The 20,061-nt window shown below is 38.7% G+C and overlaps 1 protein-coding gene and 1 long non-coding RNA gene across 4 annotated transcripts in view; one reads left to right on the top strand and one right to left on the bottom strand.

The window, feature by feature from the left end:
• LOC123516285 (histone-lysine N-methyltransferase SMYD3-like) overlaps nucleotides 1-20,061 on the top strand; it is a 107,609-nt gene that overhangs the window by 79,823 nt on the left and 7,725 nt on the right. Inside the window, exon 9 of one of the 3 annotated variants that reach the window (XM_045275547.1) lies at nucleotides 2,532-3,608. The exons of 1 other annotated variant lie outside the window; for it this stretch is intronic. In XM_045275547.1, coding sequence (XP_045131482.1) covers nucleotides 2,532-2,889 — 358 coding nt within the window. In that variant the 3' untranslated portion in view covers nucleotides 2,890-3,608. Of the gene's footprint in view, nucleotides 1-2,531; nucleotides 3,609-20,061 lie in introns of those variants that run through there. One more of the 3 variants, XM_045275548.1, reaches the window with a different exon arrangement.
• On the bottom strand, nucleotides 2,173-5,559 carry LOC123516288. The gene is made up of 2 exons (XR_006678148.1): nucleotides 5,436-5,559; nucleotides 2,173-4,210 (listed from the first exon to the last, which is right to left on the bottom strand). It is a non-coding gene; the product is annotated as an uncharacterized LOC123516288 (long non-coding RNA).

Consider the following 20,061-nt stretch of genomic DNA (forward strand, 5'->3'; position numbering starts at 1 on the left):
GATCGCTTTTCCCCAAGGGACTTTCATGTTCAATTTCCTCTTTTAGAGAGATTCCCCTGGTAAATACCAAATCCAACCTTGCTGCAACATCTTGTCCCCCGCACCTTGTTGGTGATCTCACCCACTGTGTCATCAAGTTATTTGTTGCTACCTTTAACAATTCTTCTGCCCACTCACCACCGTTCACCACTTCGTAGTCTTCTCACACTATTTCCTTGCAATTAAAGTGGGATAGCAACTGTGCCTATGGTGTTGAGAAGGCATCATGGGTTGTGGAAGCAGGCTTGCCTTTAAGGCCTTTTAGGTTGTGCATATTCTGTCATTCAGATTGTGTTTACAATTACAAATCAGGAGTGATCCTACCTGGTGTAGAACGTTACCTCCTCGACTTGTCTTTGCAGGCATTTTTGAAATAGTAGTGTGTTGTCATTGTACTGGGTAGCCATGAGGATGTGGAAATATCTGTCCCAACACTAGAAAGCTAAAGGAGTCCAGTGGAGAGATCTGTTGAGAGGCTGGAGGAGTGCAGGCATGAGGAGGAGTTTGTAGTTTTGAGAGTAGAGGCAGAAAAGCTGCTGAATGTTTATGGTGGTGGGGTTGGAGTTTTGGTGGAATATAGGGTTGAAGAATGGTTATGAAGGAAGAGATAGACAGATATAGGGAGAAAAAAGAAAAGAAAAAAAGAGGGAGTAGGCATTAAGTAGAGAGGTAGTAAGTAGGGATGAGAGGGCAGGAAGTTGGGTGAGGAGGAGATTCTTAGTCAATGTCCTGGGTCAGCAAAGCCAGGAAAGTTTGGGGATTGTGTTAAAAGGGCAATTCCAAAAGTCCCTACAAGAATTTTCATCACTGGGCATGGTGACCCTGTGAAGAAAGTGGAGGAAATAAACAGTCCACTCCTTAGAGCCTCATAAGGACTAAGAGTAAAGCAAAAGAGAGGGTTTGTTGTACCTGTGACATCCCTAAGGCTGTTTATGACTGAACCTAGGGCCAGTCTTGCATCTCATTGACATGGCACTCACATCATAGGAAAAGGATACTGAAAAGTTAGTATGGATGAGGAAGAAGTATTAGGAAAGGGACAAAATTAGAGGAGAGGGAAAGACCAAGCAAAATTCTTCAAGCAGGGGGATAGAAGTCCAAGGTTCAGGAGAGGCCCTCAAGTCTCATCTTAGCATCACACACCAACCCTCCACTCTGAAGGCTCCCACATCAGCAACAGGCTTGGTATTGGGATGGCTCTCTAATGCAAGAGTTAACCAGTACTCTCAATCATTCATACCTTTCTCTGGTAAGCTCTGGGACTCCCTGCCTGCTTCTGTATTTCGATCTTCCTATGACTTGACCTTATTCAAGAGGGAGTTTTCAAGACATTTATCCCATTCTTTTCAATAACTTTCTCAAATCTGGTCAGGGACTAGCATCTAATTGGACTTTTTTGTTTGATTATTTTTGTAGCCCTTGACCAGATTTCCACATCTCACATTAAAAAAAGATGAAAAAAAAGTTATCAGTGATATTTAGTCATTATATCAGCCTAGCGGCTTAACAATATTCATTCAAAAGACAAAAATACCTACCAGTGCACTTGGGATAGAACATAAAGAAACAGAATAAATGAATGAATAAAAAGATAAAACAAATAAATAAATTCCTACAAGCATCTGAATTACTGATATTTGGATTATTATGATCCAACTTGACTGGGATTTACTGAGTGTGTGTGTGTATATATATATATATATATATATATATATATATATATATATATATATATATATATATATATATATATATATATATATATATATATATATATATATGATTGAAATAACTTGTGTATTATTAGAACAATTGTATATTCTTACATATAACAGACAGACATACATGCACACACATGCACCTTGAGTAGTAGTTAGCATGCTCAGGTTATAGTCCCAGGCACAGGAAGAAAACATGGGAATCCTATTAATGTTCACTTAGCAACAAGTAAGTACAGGATGTAATATGAGTGCTGTGGCCTCACTGTCCCAGTGTGTGGTGGTGTAAGTAGTCTCAGACCTACTCAAAGATTGGTCACTATGAGCTCAGAGCTTTTTCTGCAGGGTAATGGTTGGCTTAGTTACTATCAAATGACTGTAAGTAAATTACATATAAGGCAGTAATTTTTAGTCATGTGATAATTTTCTTTTATTGATTGAATCCATAAGTTTTATGATTTTGGGGGAGTAATTACAGAGTCTTCACAAGCCAGATGTCACTTCCCTATCATATCAAGCATCACATGAGCAAGTAATGGCAGACAATATTTTTTGTGATAAATTAAAGATAGAGATATGAAGTATGTTTGGAACAATTTAATCTACTAAGCTCTAAAGAACCTTTCATCAAAGAATCAGTGTCTATTCAACTTATAAATAAATTATATAATATGTTGTATGCTATATACAATCAACATTCAGTGAAGATCATAATTGTAAGTAGACATAGCACTGTAGTACAAGCTTTGAGTACCAAGAATGACCTTCCTACAGGTTCTACTACAGTGACAACAGTCCGGTATTCTCCCTCTTCCTCTTCAACTTGGGAAAGGCAAAGATTTATCTGAAGGAGTTTCGAGAGGGCCTTCATCTACTGGAAGAAGCAGAATTGTCCCTCAAAACAGGATTGGGCACCTCTCACCCAATTGTTGAGGAACTGCACCAACTCACTTTGCTTGCTAATGAGGATCGTGAAATATGCCTTGAGAGATGGTCAACTGCAACCAAGAAGCAAGATGAAAAACAACAACTCCATCAGATTCACAGCTCTGGAGATGAAGCACTAGCTAAAATTTTTGCTACCCTCAATCAAATATCTCGTTCATCACCACAAAATCTAAGTGGTGTGTAGTTAAAGGCTGATTTACTTGGTGCAGGTTTTGATGCTAGACCGTAGCTTCTTTTGTCACCAAGTTATCACCCTTCAACAGGAAATTTCAAGCTGATAAAGAAGCAAAGCTGTAAACTGTCTACATGATGGTGGTAAAACTAATGAATTTAGTTGCATTTTCAAGCAGTCTTAGGTGTCATTTCATCTTAAGAGCATGTGCTGTGAGCCGCTGTTGTCTTTTGTGCAAAGACGCTACAAGCTAAAACTTACGATCTTCAATATAAACATAATTTATCACTTGAAATCTTTTTTGTCCATCTTCAGATTATTGTCTACAATTTTGATGAGCATTTGAGATATTTGTTCATCTCACACTGACTTATTTGAATAGTCTTTCAATTTATGTTCCACATGATGGGATAGTTTCCCATAATCTAGAGGATGGAGGATATTTAATTTTCTTTCAGTTTGGTTAATTTTGGTGTCATTATGAAAAGAAAACTGGACAATACACCCAGCAGTAAAGCACATACTGTATACCCTAACACACTGCTATTGTTGCAACTTGCCATCTATTTGTTAGATGTGAGTGGTAAAACTGAACATGCTGAACTTTTAATGCAGCATCAAGCAGACACTTCGAATTCATAATTTTAGTTGCTAGTAAATAAAAGACTCCACGTCGTTAGACACTTTAACCAGTGAATTTGCAAACAAATTAAGAAGCTTGTCTTAAGCAAATAAAAGCAACATCATGTAAACAAGCCTTAAGCATTGTTTACAACGCACTGCTTTTATTTGCTTTGGACAAGCTTCTTAATTCACTAGTGAATTCATTGGTTAAAATGTCTAAAGACTCACTATCTTTAATTCACTAGTGACAAATTATGAATTCACAGTGCCTGTTTGACACTGCAATAAAGTTAAACATGTTCAACTTTACCGCTGGCATCTAGCATTTCTGTAGTAGTTTGGGCCAGAATGGAACAACAGGCCACTGTGTCCTTGTTTTGTATAAAAGGATGTATCTTCATCTACAGGTCTTCAAAGTTTTTGCACATCAGCCTCAGTACTCTGAGGTATGTAGTTGGATCCTCCAATGCCAGTTCCTTCAGGATATTATCTGAGGCCCTCTGAGTCTGCCTCCTGCCTATCCACTTTTGAATTCATACATTTCTTTCTCTAGGCTGTTTTCTCATAACAGAATCACAAATTCTAGCTTGGAGCACCCTTGCACAAAGTACAACAGTGGCTCACAGTACATCCTACTGTAATGACATGATGCATGAAAATGCTTAAAAACACTAGTGAATTCATAATCTATTTTGCATTATGCAAATGGCTTAAGGTGGAAATTCGTTAATTTGGTCAAAAAAATTGAAAAATTGGAAACTTGGTACTTGGGTTCGTCTCTGGAGAGGGAAGCCATGGCTGAAGTTGCCAGGCACATAACGCACTGCTTACCTGGTAATGGCGGGTTTAAAGGGCCGGCCCTTTCAATACCCAAGCGTGCATACGCCCCTTTTTCTTCTAGTCTTTGTTTTGCTTGTATTTTTTTTTTTTTTTTTTTTTTGAGCTGTTTTATTTATTTTTGCGTGATGTACGATAGTTTAGTATCAGGCAGTGAGGGTGAGGAAGACGCTACTCCCTCAGTACCAATCGATACAGCCTTATGGAGTGCCCGTGCGTGCAGCCTACCTGTTGATCGTATTTTACACGTGTTGGGTTCCCAAATTGTGACAATGTTGACGTGTAAGGCCATGATGTAACATGGCCTGAAACTATCTAAACAGCCACTACCAGCCTCCAAGCAGTTGTCAAGGGATTATGTAAGTACATATCTGAGTTTGGTACATATTGGAGTGAGTTATTTTTTTTTTTTTTTTTTTTTTTTTTTTTTATACCATGTGGGCTTTTCACGGGAATTTATGGGCTAAAGGGATACTTTTAGGGTACCTCCTATCTTAAAGCCCACCTGCTAGGAAACCGTTGCCCCGAGTGAGGAAGCGAGTTATGTGGGGGTTTTGAAGATGTTCACAGAAAAATGCGTTTTTCTCGACTTTCAGTTTTTCAGCATATACTGTTGAATAACTTTTTCAGTAATTGGTCAATTTCAAAATTTTTGCAGCAAAATGATCAACAACCTCATCTTAACAAATGCCAGCATGATAATGCATGAACTCACTCAAATAAATTTACAACAGGCTTATAAACTCAAATTTTGATGAAAAAAAGGTAACAATTTGGCGTGTAATGAAATTGTTATAACATAGGTTATGTGTATGCCGATGCTAACATTTATTTGTTGTTATGTATATTATATGTGGTTAAGAGGAAATTGCCACACTGTTATTAGTTTCGATTTTATAATGGTATTTTGAATTATTTTCTTATCGCCGAAAAAATATTTATTGCAAAAAAACTACGCCACATTTGTGTACCAAATTAACACTGAAGACGTACACCATAAACGTACACCTTGTGTATAAATATTATTGAATTCGGTGAAAAAATAGCAATGGGAGAGCCAAAAAACCGATATTGATATCGAGTCATCGAATTACCACCTTAAAGGCTGTTTCTTGATCTCTTCCTCACCTCTAACCCTTCTGCTTATGCTGTCACCCTTTCATTTCCGTTGGGCTCCTCCGATCACAATCTCATTTCTGTATCTTGTCCTATGTCTCCAATCCCTCTGCAGGATCCCCCAAAGTGAAGGTGCCTCTGGCGTTTTGCCTCTGCCAGCTGGGGGGACCTGAGGAGGTATTATGCTGATTTTCCATGGAATGATTATTGCTTCCGTGTCAGAGACTCATCTCTTTGTGCTGAACGCATAACACAGGTGTTAGTGTCTGGCATGGAGGCGTACATTCCTCATTCTTTTTCTCAATCTAAACCTTCTAAACCTTGGTTTAACTGAGCCTGTTCTCGTGCTATACATGATAGAGAGGTTGCCCACAAATGGTCCTTGAGCCTTCCATCTCCTGAATCTCATGCACTTTATATCTCTGCCGGAATCATGCCAAGTCTGTTCTTCAACTTGCCAAACACTCTTTCATAAATAGGAAATGTCAAAATCTTTCAAACTCAAACTCTCCTCGTGACTTCTGGCATCTAGCCAAAACATCTCAAATAACTTCACTTCTTCATCTTTCCTCCTTTATTTCATCCTGATGGCACCACTGCCATCTCTTCTGTCTCTAAAGCTGAACTCTTTTCTCAAACCTTTGCTCACAACTCCACCTTGGACGATTCTGGGCTTGTCCTCCTCTCCTCCTCCCTCTGACTATTTCATGTCTACAATCAAAATTCTTCGTAATGATGTTTTCCATGCCCTTGCTGGCCTAAACCCTCGGAAGGCTTATGGACCTGATGGGGTCCCTCCTATTGTTCTCAAAAACTGTGCTTCTGTGCTTGCACCTTGCCTGGCCAAACTCTTCCAACTTTGTCTATCGACTTCTACCTTTCCTTCCTGCTGGAAGTTCGCCTACATTCAGCCTGTTCCTAAAAAGGGTGACCGTTCTAACCCTCAAACTACCGTCCTATAGCTTTAATCTCTTGCTTGTCTAAAGTTTTTGAATCTATCCTGAATAGGAAGATTCTCAAACATCTGTCACTTCACAATCTTCTGTCTGATCGCCAGTATGGCTTCCGTCAAGGTCGCTCTACTGGTGATCTTCTGGCTTTCCTTACTGAGTCTTGGTCATCCTCTTTAGAGATTTCGGTGAAACTTTTGCTGTTGCGTTAGACATATCAAAAGCTTTTGATAGAGTCTGGCATAAAGCTTTGATTTCAAAACTGCCCTCCTACGGCTTCTATCCTTCTCTCTGCAACTTTATCTCAAGTTTCCTTTCCGACCGCTCTATTGCTGCTGTGGTAGATGGCTACTGTTCTTCTCCTAAACCTATTAATAGTGGTGTTCCTCAGGGTTCTGTCCTGTCACCCACTCTCTTTCTATTATTCATTAATGACCTTCTTAACCAAACTTCTTGCCCTATCCACTCCTACGCTGATGATACCACCCTACATTTTTCCACATTCTTTCCGAGACGACCAACCCTTCAGGAAGTCAACAGATCACGCTGGGACGCCACAGAACGCCTGACTTCCGATCTTTCTAAGATTTCCGATTGGGGCAGAGAATGCCTCAAAAACTCAATTCCTCCATCTATCAACTCGACACAACCTTCCAGACAACTATCCCCTCTTCTTCAATGACACTCAACTGGCTCCCTCTTCCACAGTGAATATCCTCGGTCTGTCCTTTGCTCATAATCTTAACTGGAAACTTCACATCTCATCTCTTGCTAAAACAGCTTCTATGAAATTAGGTGTTCTGAGGCGTCTCCACCAGTTTCTTTCGCCCCTCCAACTGCTTACTCTGTATAAGGGCCTGATCCGTCCCTGTATGGAGTACTCTTCGCATGTTTGGGGGGGGGGTTTCCAGCCACAGTTTTGCTTGATAGGGTGGAATCAAAAGCTCTTCGTCTCATCAACTCCCCTCCTCTTGAGCCTCTTTCTCACCGCCGAAATGTTGTATCCCTTTCTATCTTTTATCGTTATTTTCATGGTAACTTCTACTGATCTTGCTAACTGCATGCCTCCCCTTCTCCTGCGGCCTTGCTGCACAAGGCTTTCTTCTTCCTCTCATCCCTATTCTGTCCAACTCTCTAATGCAAGAGTTAACCAGTACTCCAATCATTCATCCCTTTCACTGGTAAACTCTGGAACTCCCTCCCTGCATCTGTATTTCCAAATTCCTACAACTTGTCTTTTTCTAAGAGGGAGGTATTGAGGCATTTGCTCCCCTAATTCTGGATGATGGCTTTGGGACTTTTTATACTTTTTAGAGAGCCAGCACTCAAGTGGGCCATTTTTTTACTTTCTTTTTTTTTGCCCTTGGCTGGCCCTCTTCCTTACGTAAAAGAAAAAACAGCATTGTTTTTATTCACTTTAGACAAGCTTCTTAATTCGCTAGTGAACTTGCTGGTGGAACCGTCTAAAGATGTGGTGTCTTTTATTCTCTAGGGAATGGAATTATGAATTGAAGTGTTTGCTTGACACTGCAATAAAGTTAAACATGTTCAACTTTACCACTCATGTCTAGCATTTCAGTATTAAATAAGTAACTAGTTCAGTGTGTGAGGGTATGCAATGCTTACTCTAATATGCACCTCTATGGGTGACAAAAACGCATGCATGTTGCAGAAACACATAGTGAATTGAATAAAAAATGAGAAAAGTGGTATATGGTCAGACAGCCCCTGAAATTATGTTACCATAATATTATTGATTTGCACCATATTTACCCTAGTCTGTCAAAGAAGAGCTCATTGATGACCCTGTACAGTAAAACCTCAGCTCACGACCATAATTCGTTCCTAAATCCTGTTCGTCACCTGATTTGTTCGTCCCCTGAATCAATTTTTTCTATAAGAATGTATTGAAATACCATTAATCCGTTCCAGACCAAAAAAAATCATACTTTTGTCCATAAAACCCATTCAAAATAGACCTTTAATGTGTGCATGACATGAACGAAATAATTATAAAAAGCCTCAATTGTTTTACTTACCTAAATGCTATCAAAATGATAATAAAATGAATAAAAAAGAAAAGGTTATTTACTTGAGAGACTGGACATTGATGGCATGATGGAATGGAGGAGAGGAGGATGGGGACGAAGACAGACAAGATCCGAGAAGACAGTCATGAGAGAGGACTTTGGATGTGTGCAGCATGGCAGAGCTACACAACAGCTGTGTAGCGTCACAAGTCAGTGCCGCTATGTGGGACCCCGATATAGTGAACATCGGCGTGGGAAACATGGAAAGATTGCCAGTCTTCGTCTCTGCCTTGGAAGACCCTTGCCTGCTGGGGATTGACTTCCTCATGCATGTGGGAGCAAGTTTGGACTTCCAAGAAGGGAAGTTAAAGGCACGTGGCCAGGAAGTTCCTTTGATCCTCGGAGGTGATGCTCAGTGTGAGAGGAGCAGGCAGTAGGGCGGTGTTCCTTGCCAGGCGAGCGAGGAAACAGCTGCGATGGATGTGCCACAATCTGCAGTACCTGGACATGGCCAGGATGATGATGACAGCAACGCTGAGAGCCACCAGAGCAGCGAGGATAACACCAAGGAAGCTACAGTAGAGCGCGCTGGTAACATCACCATGCCCAGGAAAAACAGGAGAAAATCGTGGTGGCACGGAGATTTTTTATGTTATGTAATATTTTTTGTATGTTCCTGTTTCTATTTTCTTTTGTGCTTACATTTTGTTTTGTTGTTGTGTGATAGCCGGGTTAGCTATCACACAAACAGCTCGCCTGCCGATGAGCCGTTTAACCACGTTCGTCCCCTGAAATATCGTTCATCCCCTGGGTCGATATATTGACAAATTTTTTGGTCGTCTCCCGAATTGTTCGTCCTTAGAGACATTCGTCAAGCAAGGTTTTACTGTATTAGACACTATAGACACAAATATCCATTGGAATAGGAGACGAGACAGCAACCTGAAGATTACACAGAAGAGTTTAAGGATAACAAATCATTTTTGTACTAAAGATCACGAATTCTAGTTTTGGAGTGCCCTTGCACAAAGAACAACAGCAGCTTGCAGCACATCCTCTACGATGACATGATGCCTGGGACTGCTTGAAAATGCTAGCGAATTCATAATTTTTACCAGCATCATGTAAACAGCTTATTGCTTTGTGTCTTTATCAGCTTGAAATTTGTTCTTGGAGAGCGATAGGTTGCCAACAAAACAAATGCTAGTGTCTATCATCAAAAGCAGTATCCTGTAAACTGGCCTTTAAGTTGCTTTAGGTCAAAATGATATTAGAAGAAGCTGCATTAGATTTTCAGTGGACTTTGTAGTCTTGCTTTATACACTACTCTTAAATAGTCAAATAAAGTAACTAGAAGTAGAATATTATTGTGCACCATCTGCAAAATTTAATATGTTGTTTTCAAGGTGTTGGTGAAAAGGAAAATTAGTTGTTGATACATAAATATTTTAACATGAACAATTCTTCCATCTGATAATTGCTTAATGATTTACACATTCTTCCATGTATATATTTTTCAATTAAGGAAGGAATGCTACTTTCCTTTTTTTTTTTTTTTATGTCCTGGCCTTTAGTGCCTGTAGGTAACTTGAAAGGTATTGGAAGCACTGTTAAGCTTCCACCCATTAGTGGTGTAGGCAATTTTATTTATAATGGTACCCATATTAGGGCCCATATCACCATGATACCCACCTATGGCCTGGGTATCATGGTGATATGCAGGTAACTTTAAACCACTCGACAAATGGCAAAGAATCAAGGCGATATGTGATGGGATTCGAACCTATGTGCAGACGTCTGCCCGATCACACACTCACCACCTTATCCACTATGCCATGGCCTCTTACAACACATCTTTGTCAACAGCTACACAATATAAATACTTGAATGTTTTACAAATTTATATAAGCAGTGCCATTCACTGACAAAATAAATCTCAGTTGGAAAATTAAGAAATGTTCATATGCAATGGCTTATAAAAGGTAACAGTGGAGTTTTGGGAACACTCCTAGATTTTGGTATCTAAAACTTTTGAATATACCTGTGTCATTATCTATCATTACATTCTTATCCATTCAGTGTACTAAACACCCAACATAGGTTAAGATGAACAATAAATTTCATAAGATATAAGTTTATCTGAAAGAACCTTAGAATCTGCTAATGGGTTAATGGTTATTCATAAATATTTGTGCTATTTCACTAAAGTTAATATGAATAATCCATGTCAGACAAAATTATGTTAGAGGCACATGTGGCATGTCTTACTTACACTAGTATATCATGCTATATTATTTGACGATATTTTTCTCTCCACATTACTTACAGCTTTTATCTATGTAAGAAGGAATAACTTGGCAAAGGCAACATAAACAACAAAAAAAAAAAAGCCCATTTAATTGACAGTTCCCTTGCAGGTCCAAGAGAGTTACCCAAAATGAAGGGATAAATGTCTTGAAACCTTCCTCTTAAATGAAGTCAAGTCATAAGAAGTTGGAAATACAGAAGCAGGTAGGGAGTTCCAGAGTTTACCAGAAAAAGATATGAATGATTGAGAGAACTGGTTAACTCTTGCATTAGATAGTTAGACAGAGCAGGGGTGAGAAGAAAAGAGTCTTGTGCAGCAAGGCCACAGGATGAAAGGAGACATGCAATTAGTAAAATCAGTAAAGCAGTTAGCATGAAAATAGCAGAAGATACCAAGAAATGCAACATTCTGGCAGGGAGAGAGACGCTGAAGACAGTCAGTCAGAGGAGAGTTGATAAGATGAAAAACTTTTAATTCCACCTTATATAATAAAACTGTGTGAGTGAAACACCCCTATACATATGAAAAGTACTCCATACATGGGCAGATAAGGCCCTTGTATAGAGTTAGCTGTTGAGGATATGAGAAAAAACTTACGGAGACACCTCAGAACACCTAGCTTCCTAGAAGCTGTTTTAGCATGTGAGTAGAACACTCCTATACATGTGGAGAGTACTCCATACATGGGCAGATAAAGCTCTTGTACAGAGTTAGCAGTTGGGGAGTGGGAAAACTGGTAGACACCTTAGAATGCCTAACCTCATAGAAACTGTTTTAGCAAGAGATGAGATGTGAACTTTCTAATTTAGATTATAAGTAAAGGATATTAAATGTACAAGAGGGGGACAATTGAGTGTCACTGAAGAAGAGGGGATAGTTCTCTAGAAGGTTGTGTCGAGTTGATAGATGGAGGAATTGAGTTTTTGAGGCATTTAACACTACTAAGTTTTCTCTGCCCCAATAAAAAATCTTGGAAAGATCAGAAGTCAGGCCTTCTGTGGTTTGTTGTCTCAGAAAAGAAGTGGATAAGTGAAGAGTGGTATCATTCACACAGGAGTGGATAGGGTAAAAAGTTCGGTTTCAAAGATCATTAATGAATAATAAGAAGACAGTGGGTGAAAGGACAGAACCCTTAGGAACACCATTGTTAATATGTTTAGATGAAGAACAGTGTCAATCTACCACAGCAGCAATAAAATGGTTGGAGATGAAACTTGAATAAAGTTGCAGAAGAAGGATAGAAACCATAGAAGGGTAGTTTGGAGATTAAGGCTTTATGCCAGGCTCTATCAAAAGCTTTTGATATGTCTAAGGCAAAAATCTCTAAAAGAGGATGATCAAGACTCGGTAAGAAAAGCAAGATCGCCACCAGAGCAGCCACACTGGCAGTCAGATAAAAAATTGCGAAGTTACACGTTTAAGAATCTTCTTATTGAAGATAGATTGAAAGATTTTAGACAAGCAAGAGAATAAAGCTACAGGGCAGTAGTTTGAGGGAATGGTCACCTTTTCAGGAACAGGCTGAATATGAGCAAACTTCCTGCAAGAATTCAGAAAGATAGAAATCGATAGGCAGAATTGGAAGAGTTTGACCATGCAAGATGAAAACATAGAGGCACAATTTTTGAGAACAATCAGTTCTATAAGTGTTCTGAGTGTTTAGGTTAGCTACAGCATGGAAAACACCATTGTGAAGAATTTTAATTGAAGGCTTGAAATAGCCAGAAGGCCAAGGAGAGGGAGGGACAAGCTCAGAATCATCCAAGGTAAAATTATTAGGAAAGACTTGAGAAGAGTTCAGCCTTAGAGACATATGTGATGGTAGTGGTGTTATCTGGATGAAATAAAGGAGAGAAAGATGAAGAAGTAAAATCATTGGAAATATTTTTGACCAGATGCCAGAAGTATCAAGGGGAGTTGGATTTTGAAAGATTTTGAACTTTTCTATTAATGAAGGAGTGCTTGGCATGTTGAAGAACAGACTTGGCATGATTTCATGCATAAATATAAAGCACATGAGATTCAAGTGATAGAATGCTCAGGTACCTTTAGTAGGCAATCCCTCTATCATGTATAGTGCAAGAACAAACTTTGTTAAATTAAGGTTTGGAACGTTTAGAAAGAGAAAATGTGTGAGGAATGTATGTTTCCATGCCAGACACTATAATCTTTGTTTATGTGTTCCATACATGGAGACAAGTCTCTGATGTGGAAACAGTAATCATGGAAAATCAGCATAGTATCTCCTCAAGTTCCCCACACTGGCAGAGGTGAAACACCAGAGGCACCTCTGCTTTGGGGGATCCCGAGGAGGGATTTAAGAAATAGGACAAGATCATTGAAGCCTAAAGGCAAAGATAGGGTAACAGCTTAAGCAGAAGGACTAGAGGTAAGGAAAAGGTAAAAAATGTTGGATGTGTCTTCAAGACGGTCAGGAATATGAATAGTGTTGCACCACTTGCTTTATTTCAAGTAGGATAGCAAAGTTGAGGGCTAGTTCACCAGGATAGTCAGTTAAAGGAGAGGAAACCATAAGTTGAAGGTGAACATTGAAATCTCCAAAGATGGAGATCTCTGCAAAAGGATAGAGACAGAATGTGCTTGACTTTGGAAGTGGAGTTCCTTTACTGAACAACACTTATCATGTATTAGCTTCCATATTTATAAATTGTTCTGCTATATTTAATGACTAATGAATCTTCAAATAGGACAAAGTAAATTTGGACAGTTAATGTATAAAGTGTAATACTACTGTATTTTAGTCAAGAGAAGCTTTTTATATTTTTTTCTCCCAAGCTATGATATACATACTCACAAAGAGTTGTAAAATCCAGATTATTTCTTTACAATCATGCAAAATTAATATTTTATTGAGGTCAGCAGAACTAATCTAAAAGCAGAATTTTCTTGTATACTTCTTACTTCATTTACTTTTACTGTTTAACACTTCAGCATGATTTTTATACAATTCCTTTATATCTTCAATTAAATTTTTCAAAAATCTCTTTAAAACTTTTCTGAGCAAAATTTCAAACTGTATCATGAAATTTGTTTGTATTAGGATGTTGTATAGTTCCTTTCCATGTATTCCTTTTTTATCTGTTCCCTGAGGTCTGGGGGAGGTAAGACTGGCATTTCCCCTCGAATTCTCCTCTCTTTCATCACCTGATACCAAAACTTTATGCAGAGCCTGTAGTTCTCAAAGTATGGCTGACATTCATCACCCATGGGGCCTTTCTCCCGGCAGGCCAAGGATAGTTGCTGCTCTTTCATACATGGATTATTATTCGGATGATTAATGTCTGTAGAGATTATTGAGCAACCCGATTCTGGATGCACCTTGACATTTTTCCAGTATTCACTTGTCCCATATCCCCAAGTAAATGGTTTTGACTTGTAAGGGACACTGTGATATTCCTCATCTTCAGCAGAAGCCATCTGGAGTTAAAAATGAGGTATGGTTAGTTGGAATTATTCAGACTAGACAAAAAACATGCTGCTTCATATGAATCCCTTAACAGCAAGTGTGTATGAAAATAGTAAATTCATTGATTTAAGATGCTACAATAATTCACTTGATATCAGCTAGGATTGTAAGAACACTAGTTCTCCCATTAATATTAGAATATGTCAAGATCAACCTGACAATCATTTGGTTGGTTGTGATGAGTCAGTCAACCTTTCCTATCAATATACATCCTAATCCTACAAATGACTTGGTGTGGGCAAGATAAGAGAATGGCAGAAAGTGAGTAAATCAAATGTAGAGTTAAAAGTTTGAAAGAAGTTGGGTGTCTTTAAAAGAGAGAATTCAGAAGGTACCACAAGATCTGAGCAGGAAAGTAAGTAGAGATTAAGCAGCCTTGCAAGTTACCAATAAACAAAACCCATACCTTCACTCTTTCACTCACTGGCCTTATGCTAAACTGTTGTTTTTACTCCTTCATACAATCTAAATTGTTTAAAAAAGAAGAGTATCAAGACATCTTGGAAAATAAATTTGCTAACTCTCATCATTCCAGATCAAAATGATGGCCCCCATCACTAGTACTCTTACTATTTTTTTTTTTTTTATATTTATCCATTTTTATTTATCTATTCATTTTATTTATCTTTTTTCTTGTTTTGTTTTGCTTAAGTTTACTAGAAGTCTTTGTCAGTGACTCATGACATAATTACATGTTGTGGTAGTAACTAGTATACTCACTGTACTTAATGTTAATGAAATTTTTTATGTGTAGGTAGCCATCATTGAGTCATTGCTTTTGAAAATCAACACCATACCAGAAACAGAGTTAGGTTAATTTAGATCTAGTTTAGGGCTAGGCTAGGCTAGATTAAGTTGGGTTAGGTTTCAATGATGAAAACTGAAATACAGTATACTAAATTTCACATTTCATATATATATATATATATATATATATATATATATATATATATATATATATATATATATATATATATATATATATTTATTTATTTATTTATTTATTTTTTTTTTTTTTTTTAGTTGACATATTGAATGATAATCTGCAAGCTTAATGGGTTAATTTTATCTGACACATAAGTATTAACTTAGGGAGAACAGACCAAGATTCTCCCCATATTCCCCAATGAGTCACTGTACACAAACACAAAGAATGAAGTAACAACTTGTAAATTTTTGGTCTTAGATACCTTCATCTATCATTCCATTAAGAGTGTGGCTCTATCATTAACTACCGCAGAAGTAACTCACTCGTCACCAACCCATCATTCCTAACCACAGTCATTAATGTTCATATACTATAAATCCTTGTCAGTAACTCAAGACGTGTAGCATATTTACAGTACTTTGTTTATGAAGTTTGATGCTTTTGAAAATCAAGACATCATGCCAGAAGCAGAGCTAAGCTAGGCTAGGCTAGGCTAGGTTTAAAGGAGTTTGCATTGGTTTAGTTCAGTGGTTCCCACTTCCCAACCTGTGGTATGCATACCACTAGTGGAAGATGAATTCCTTCAAGAAGGCACATGAGCACTTATGGTGTCGTATGTGATTTTTAGTTAAACTTCTAAATTAATTCATTTCTTAGAAAAAATATTATTGCCTTATATGATAATCTGGCATCGATCAACTGGTGGAGAAGAAACAGATGCATCCCTTACATTAGATTGAGTTGTGTAAAGTTAAGGTACTTGTGAATAAATTGATATTTGCTGGAATTGAGATTTCTGGAACCAGGGGGTACCGTGTGGGGCCTCAGGAAAATTTGGGAACAACTGGTTAAGTTGGTGAAGGAAACCGAAATAGACTGAATTTTTCTTTTCCTGAATAGGTCTACAGAAACAAACGACCTTATTTTAGCAAAGGAATGACCTGTTATAAATTTCAACCGTCTTAAAATCCTACTGGTCGTTTAGTTAAGCATGACATGGATCTTCCACATAAAAGTGCATGACATATAGTTGCATGAAGGAAGATTGACTCAGTAAGTATTCGAGATGAAGTTATGAAGTATGAGCGTTGCAGACCCGTGCTCTAATTTCATCACGTCATAACTCACTTATTTACAACATCTGGAATAGTACATATGCACATACACAAAGTCTTGTATTAAATAAGATGGAAGCTCCCTTGGTCTAGCATGACAATACTTCCTACATATGCAATCCTTACTTGTAATATGGAGGAAGATGCAGCTTCTGCCAGCTGGCAACTAGTAACAGCTACCTGGCATATGTATGATACTTCCCTAGCAACTGTCAAGGAGAATCTTCCTTCACAACGGCCCGCCTCACCTAAAATTTGTGGTATATTTAGTCTTGAACATACTTCACCTCAGGATGAAACTTTTTTTTCTGGTAGCTGGTTTCGACATGTTTTGAATGAATCGCGATCTTCTATGTAGGTGCCTTCAACCGCCAGATAGATTAATTATTTCACAGCAAGTTGGTCAACTGGAACGTACTTTTCTGCCCTTTTTGTTAATATTAAATGGTTTAATAAAATAGTTATAATCTGTCTAAGAATGTACTCGTGGCATATAAGCTAAAAGAAAAAAGTGGAAATATTTATATATATGTAGAGCGCTCTTCTTTATCATCTCTATTTCTGGGACAAAAAATAGAAAAGATCGTTAATAGGTAAAGCATAGTTTTAATGTCTTTTTCTTTCCATGAAAATTAATATGAATTATATTCATACAGAAAATCACAACAATTAATAGTCTTAGGAAATTAACAGTAGATTATATTGTCTAACATGTACCGAGATTGTTCTATCGAAACGTAAACAAATCTAGCGTGTTAAAAGCCATCGCCACACTCGCTACACAACGACTTTACTATGGATAACACTATGGATATTAGTGAGGATGAACTTAAAGGCGGTGTCACACTAGCACTTTTTCCGTCTACTTTTTCCGTCGTTTTTCAGAAAATCGACAATATTTTTGGTGCGGCCTGTCACACACAAACGGTGTTTCGCCGTCACTTCCCGCCAACACAATGTAAACACAAATATGGAGGCCACGTTGCGGCAAAGATACGCTGCTCTGAACGTAATACTGTGTATTACGAAACTTAGATGAGCTAAACAAGCCAAAAAGCGTGCATGAATGCGTTCATGGTTAGTGGTAGAACCAATGCACGTAGAAGCAGGTTGAGGAGATGCGGCAAGTCTTGTGGTCTTGGTCTTGGTATGTAAACAAAGGCGGAAAATTTGCAGACGGAAACGATCCCTATCGTCTGACAAATTCATGCGATAAGTTCATGCGGAACGTTTAAAAATCGACGGAAATCGCATTAATCGACGGAAAAAGTGCTAGTGTGACACCGCCTTTAGAAAATGTACAGTGCCAACTCTGAGAAACTTTCTGAGATCAAAAGGCATACCAAGTTCGCTTGTTGTGATTCAGTTAGGAAAATTCGGTTTCGGTAATGTTGGCCAGGTTATTTCGGCAGACTCCGAAATTTTTTATTTTTTATTATTTTATTTTTTTTTATAAATGCTATTCAGTGATATTTGCTCTACGCTTTTTGAGAGGAGCATTATCCTGTGCAGAAACTCTGACAATTTTGTGATAAGGTATATATGTACTATTAGACTTACAAAAAATATTTTGATGGGACACTGGTACATCCATACTTTGCATCATTAGGAACATATATTTGCACATTTTTATGTCATTTTCAATCAGATACATAGATAAATAACCAAACAATTATATTATGAGGTATGTAGGCATGAATAACTGTATATATATTTTTTTAATAGGGCTTCCACAAGGGCGACAATTCGGCGCGATAGGCAGGACCAACTGGTGAATTAAACCAGCTGGCGAACAATGAAAACTACACAGATCGCGATTGGTGCCATTCGTTTCCATCTCAAATCAGTATTTTTTTCCTCAATCACCAATCCCCTCAAAAGCAAGATCTCCATCCAAGGAGGTTATCTAGAGGAGGCGGCACCAGCCCAAGGAAGATATAGAGAGGAAGTTGTTGTGTGGGTTAAAGTTTGGAGGACAGTGATGGTGCTGCCATCTGTTAGAAGCGAGTACTTTCATAGAAAACGCTTTCAGAAGTAACTTAAGTTTTCTTCCTTACTTCCTCCCCACCCCCTATTTTTCCTGTATTCTCTCATGGTTATGAACTTAAAAAGCAAATAAAACATATATATATATATATATATATATATATATATATATATATATATATATATATATATATATGCGTTTTCTGTCCGCCTCCGCCTGTGCCATACCATACTCCTCAAATGCACCTCTTACGTCTGTCTCATGACCCCTTCAGCCCTTGGTGTAGGACTACCCCCTGAGGCCATGGAACCTGTCCTGCTTCAATGCCCACGCTTTCACTCTCAACATACTGTACTACGCTCCCGGCTCTCTGCACTGGCCATTGCCACACTCGACCTGCCCACCCTCCTGGTGGCCTCAGGCGTCCACTCCTCCTGGCAACCTGCTGTCCTTCACCTTACTTGTGCCTTCTTGAGGAAGACCGGCCAGCTACTATGCCTGTGATACACAGGACTATCCCAGGGCTCATAAGGATCTAAAAGAGGCCACGAAGATCTATGATCCCTGGGGTAGTCCTGTCTGGGTATTACAGGAGTGGTAGCTGGTCGGTCTTTAAGAAGGCACAAGTAAGGCGAAGGACAGCAGGAACTGTTGACTTGCCCAATTTGACTGCCGATAGAAGTTTGTCATGCGTGATAGGCACACAGGTTTCATCCAGCAGACAAATACTGTAGCAAATCACCTCCATCCTTTGTGGTCTTTGCTGATCAAGCTCTTCCTGGTGTTTCATCGAAATCTCTAAAATAGAATGACCATAACTCAGTAAGGACCGCCAGAAGATTACCAGTAGAGCGATCTTAACGGAAGCATACTGGCGATCAGATAGAAGATTGTGAAGTGACAGATGTTTAAGAATCTTCCTATTAAGGATACATTCATAAACTTTAGACAAGCAAGAGATTAAAGCTATAGGAGGGTAGTCTGAGGGATTAGAACGGTCATCCTTTTTAGGAACAGGCTGAATGTGGGCAAACATCCAGCAAGAAAGAAAGGTAGAAGTCGATAGGCATAGTTGAAAGAGTTTGGCCAGGCAAGGTGCAAGCATGGAAGCACAGTTTCTGAGAAGAATAGGAGGAACCCCATCAGGACCATAAGCATTCTGAGTGTTTAGCCCAGACAGGGCATGAAAAACATAATTACAAAGAATTTTGATTGAAGACGTGAGATAGTCAGAGGGAGGAGGAGAGGGAGGGACAAGCCCAGAATCATCCAAGGTGGAGTTGTTAGCAAAGGTTTGAGAGAAGAGTTCAGCTTTAGAGACAGAAGAGATGGCAGTGGTGCCATCAGGATGAAATAAAGGAGGGAAAGATGAAGAAGTTATTGAGATGTTTTTGGCCAGATGCCAGAAGTCACGAGGGGAGTTAGAGTTTGAAAGATTTTGACATTTTCTATTTATGAAGGAGTGTTTGGCAAGTTGAAGAACAGACTTGGCATGATTCTGGGCAGAAATATAAAGTGCATGAGATTCAGGAGATGGAAGGCTCAAGTACCTTTTGTGGGCAACCTCTCTATCATGTATAGCACGAGAACAGGCTGTGTTAAACCAAGGTTTAGAAGGTTTAGGTTGAGAAAAGAATGAGGAATGTACGCCTCCATGCCAGACACTATCACCTCTGTTATGCGTTCAGCACACAGAGATGGGTCTCTGACACGGAAACAGTAATCATTCCACAGAAAATCAGCATAATACTTCCTCAGGTCCCTCCAACTGGCAGAGGTATAACACCAGAGGCACCTCGCTT

This window comes from Portunus trituberculatus, chromosome 40 (assembly GCF_017591435.1).
Source record: "Portunus trituberculatus isolate SZX2019 chromosome 40, ASM1759143v1, whole genome shotgun sequence".
NCBI classification, from domain to species: Eukaryota; Metazoa; Arthropoda; class Malacostraca; order Decapoda; family Portunidae; genus Portunus; species Portunus trituberculatus.